At 34.0% G+C, this 4,745-nt stretch overlaps 1 protein-coding gene across 1 annotated transcript; it reads right to left on the bottom strand.

Moving 5' to 3' along the window:
* On the bottom strand, positions 1,180–3,679 carry LOC18589336 (GDSL esterase/lipase At1g29660). The gene is made up of 5 exons (XM_007014258.2): positions 3,344–3,679; positions 3,083–3,207; positions 2,301–2,546; positions 1,964–2,207; positions 1,180–1,890 (listed from the first exon to the last, which is right to left on the bottom strand). The coding sequence occupies exons 1-5, from the start codon at positions 3,594–3,596 to the stop codon at positions 1,676–1,678; spliced, it is 1,083 nt and encodes a 360-aa protein (XP_007014320.1). The 5' UTR covers positions 3,597–3,679; the 3' UTR covers positions 1,180–1,675.

The following is a 4,745-nucleotide window of genomic DNA, read 5'->3' as shown; positions in this document are numbered from 1 at the left end:
GAATTTTTGTGTTTTTCAACGAATTTTGTGAAAAATAATATATCGAAATTAAGCTCTATTCCAACGGATTTATGTATATTTCTAATGGAATTTTCGTCTAAAATTTTTTGACGAAGTTCTGACATATTTTCGACGAAAAGTATATCCAACAACACTTTTGGAGATGGAATTTTTAACGGAAAATTCCATCGAAAATCTGCCAAAAAAAAGTATTTCCAACGGAAACTTAACTATTTCCTACGAAAAATTTCGTTGAAAAGAGTCAGTTTTTTTGTAGTGTGTATAAATGTGTGCTTAATTGTTCTTGGTGGGTCTTCAATGGTGTATTTTTTATTTGTAAATTTTGCTTCACAAAATTTATGTTAAATTATTCCTTAAGATGCTTAGAACATGCTTTTAAAGTTTGGTATAATTTGATGAATCCTAAGATGAGTTTTAATATTTTGAAAATATATTTTGATGAGAACCCAACATGATTGCACTTAATTTTGACTACCGACACATGATTACGATGCATGGTTATTATGAATAAGTCTTCAATAGATATATTCTATGTTGCATTGACTTTTTAACCAAAAATTATAAGTGGTTTTCCATGCATATATTATGGGATATAAAGCTTGAAAATTTGAATTTGTTTTTGTTGAATCCAATCATGAAAATCTAAGGAAAAAAGATTCTATTAATTACAGTTTGATCCCATATGTTTTTAGAATTGTAAAGTTGCCACACTATTTTTTTCCCGAATAGCTGCAAAGGTTCTATTAATTACATTTTGACCCCATAAATTTCTAGAATTGAAAAGTTACCACACTATTTTCTATTTTTTTCAAAATCATCCTAAAGGTTCTGCTAATTACAGCTTGACCTTAGAAATTAATTTTTTATTACATAAAAGTCCCTGAAACTTTTTTTTTCTGAATAATTATTTTTTTGTTCCAATTTATTGATGATTAGTAATTACATTATTGAAAAGAAAACAAATAAAAAAAGGTTTTGTCTAGGCGGCCCAACATGGCACACGAGGACATTAGGCGGCCCTGTCAACTCCTTGACTGCTCTTATGGGCAGGGTCCTTTATGATTCGGACTTATTCAAGTAAATTAAATCGTTTTTAAATATAAAAAAGAACCAAAGTTGAATCTCAATACACAACGTTAAACATTGGACAGAGTAGGATACTCCAATCTCTAGACTAAGGTGAAATTGGGGCCCAGAGGAAACGGTGACAGAGACGGATTAATTTAGTGATAGGTGTAGAATGAGAAGGTGAGGAGGTTGTCCCCTGGATTATTGGGTGAGGGCAGAGCTTGACGACTGGGCCATCAATTAATTGAGTCAACACTCAGCAGCAGGGCAAGCAAAGCCTGGGCTGGACACTACATCGCCGATCGACTCACGTGAGAACAGCGCGCAGGCAGATCATTAGCATTAGATTTGTTTTGTTTTTCTCCGAAAAGAAGCAGGCAAGTTGGTACCACTTGCGACAACTGTGCTCTGTGGTTAGGCCACAAGCTGCTGATGGCTATTTACACAAGCAGGCATCATTTGTTTTATTACTAAAGGACTTCATTTGTTTCTTTTATTAGTATTTGGTTTCTGTTTTGGAGTAAACAAAGTAAAAAGCACATTTGATAGTTTTTATTCTACGTGTAAAACCTCCTGGAAATTTGAGCTACTTGAGTTTTGCTAGTGTTTGAATGTTAAATGGATGAGCTTCGCTAGTAGAGTTGGTTCGGTAAGCACTTTCGGCTAAGAGCTCATTCCAAGCATCAGTAGGATGGACTGCGTCCCAAAACACGAACCGACTTCGATCACTGCATGGCTTTGAATTACGAACACAAAGCTCTCCACCACCGCCCCCAACTTCGCAGCATGTACTATTCGTCACTGTGAAACAAGATAGACTTTAAAGTTTTTGATTCAATAAAAAAGGCAAAAAGGGAGAGGTAAGGTTATTTACCGAATGATAAAACATCTTGTGGAGATGGAGAAGGGTTAAGATAGGTAAATTTGGCATCGGTTAGATTTGTATTAAGTTCCTTGACAAGCGGCATAAGTCTCTCATTGAAAAGAGTTGCATTAGTGTTTAATTTGTCTACGCACGGTGAGCCATTGGTTCCGTACACTGATATTGCATATGGAGTGCAGCCTATGAGCCCTATTCCATACAGGGCAAACTTCCTTGCTCCATGGCCGTACAAAACCTAGAAGGAAGAAATTAATAAGAAAACTCCTCGGTAAGTTTTCCTATGACAATATATGATAATTTATAATTAATTATTCATATATAAAAGAACCTTTATTTGATGCGAATATTGTTCAACGAGCACCGCAGCGTATTGCTCTGGAGTGTATTGGCGGCTTGTGTTGTAGAACTCCGGTACGAAATAATTGTTAATGTAGTCATTGCTACCAATTTGAATGGAATAAATGCATTGATTTAGAAGCTTCCTTGTAGATGTATCATTTCTCAATATCTGCCTAATTCTTGAGATTATAATTTTGTGGTTTTTTAATTGCTCGTTCAGGGGTATTCGATCACCCTGTAATAATGATGAATTCAGAATTTTATATAAAAAATGATTAAAATATAATCATACAAGATTATTAATTTATAAATATATATATATGTCAAATTTTATACATATAATAAAAAAATTAAAAACTGAGAGGTGGCGGCTGCCCACCATCACCTTGGCTCTGCTTGCAAAAGAAAAGAAAAGTTTGTGGCTATGTAATATCTTGGACCATTAAAGCAAATGCTTTGGTAATTTGTTAAAGCTTTAAATACATGTTATTCTTTGTTTGTATAATATGTAGTAAGAAGCCAAATAACTGAAAAGATCTAATTTAATATCAGTTGGCGTGTGTTAAGATCTGACACAAAGTAGGAAGGTGGATACGTTCTGAATAAATTATTGAGATGCAACAGCCAATTTAATTTTTGACCTTTCTTTATTTAGAAGCTTAACCTCAGGAAACTTGTCTCTTTTGTCAAAGTAAAAGACAAAAAAATAGAAACGCTTTGTGCCAACAATGAATGCTTTTGAAATATATATATATATACACACACACATACCAGTTGCTTTCCACTTTCGTCACGAATGCCTGCGGAGCCAGACGCATAATTGACACCTTTGAGAATGCTTCTCCCTTGTGCTCTGGCGAAGGGAGGCATATAATTTTGGAAACCCAGATATTCAACTGCCATGTATAAATAAATTAACAAGTACAATCAAAAGATTGGTCAAAATGTCAATTCTACTATACTTAAAAGAATATAATAATACAGCCTCAAAAACACAGAAACTGAGAATGCATGGTGGAAGGCAAGGCAAACCAATAACATCCTGCATGTTCCGGTCATTGCTAAACCTTCCTGTTGGTCCTTCTGGGAAGTCAATTCCGTACGGCAGATAGTTTACTTTGGCCAACGTTTTAAGGTTATTATTGTTCCCGTTATCGGACAAAGAGTCCCCAAAAATGAAGTAGCAGGGCACTTGAGGGGCTGCATTGGCCCCGTTGTGCAAGCAATTTGACAGTAACAAAAACGAAACAGGCAGCATCCAAAATAGCTTAAGCTTAGATGCCATGGAGGAAAGGAAACAAGGGAGAAAAATTAAAAAGGATAAGGTACGACAGCAAAGAGGGGGATGGCTTGGCTTGGAGAATATAAAGCAAACGAAACTATATATAGGGGAGCGGAGGGGAGGAAAAGAAATTTGTGTAAGGAACGTGTGCCAGATTTTTCATTTGGGAACTAATAACGAGTTTTAGTTATAAAAACAGAAATTGTAAGTCTGTCCTGCTGTAGGTTAGATATGTAGGGAGGAGATCCAGCCCGCTATTTTGCCCTAATAATGACTATAAATAAATTAAGTGATGAGAGACATAAATGCTAGGTGGCTGCTTTCAAGTTCACCCCTTTTACTTGTTCGTTTAGGTTCATACTTACAAGATTGTAATTGTCTAATTTTTTTGTAATATATCCATAATTATTGTTTCATTCAACCATACATTGTAATTCTTACTGGTATGAATAATGATAAAAAAATATGTATAAAAAAAGTAATAGACAAAAAAATAATTGAGGGCGCCGAACCTTATTTACAATGTGTTGGGTTGCTTGGGTGTGCATTGTATTCAATTACTTCTATAATACATTCCATATTTGGAACACTAAATAATAAACTATGAAATTAATTTAACTCAAATTTATCACGAGGTCAAGTCAATTTCTATTAATTGGGTTGGACTTTTTTTTTTTGAGAAATAAATTGTATTAGAACTAGAGTTTATGCCAACTGAAGTCTTTATACAAAGACTTCTTTTAGCATATAGTAACTGGTCCGTGTTTCATCATAAATCTTACAATTATAAAATAACTACCACTTTAATTTTTATGCTAATTTCTCAATCTTAAGTTGAGCTCAAAACAAAAATGAATTAGCTTCCAACCCTCTACCCCAAAGGAACCCGAATCTAATAAAAATGAAACTCAGCACTATGCCTAAGCCTCTGTCACTGCCTATACTATTTTCCTCTAGCCATTAAAAACCATTTTCATTCAGTACTTTTCATTATATCGATTAGACCAAGATTTACGTGTCTGTGATCTTGTGATTAAAAATATTATTGTAAAGCAATTGAAAGAAAAGTAATTAATGGAGGAGAGCTCGACTTTGCTGGAAATTGAATATATATATGTATATATTAATATATATATATATATATATATATAT

Source organism: Theobroma cacao, chromosome 9 (assembly GCF_000208745.1).
Source record: "Theobroma cacao cultivar B97-61/B2 chromosome 9, Criollo_cocoa_genome_V2, whole genome shotgun sequence".
NCBI lineage: Eukaryota > Viridiplantae > Streptophyta > Magnoliopsida > Malvales > Malvaceae > Theobroma > Theobroma cacao.
This window is presented reverse-complemented; position numbering and strand designations above follow the sequence as displayed.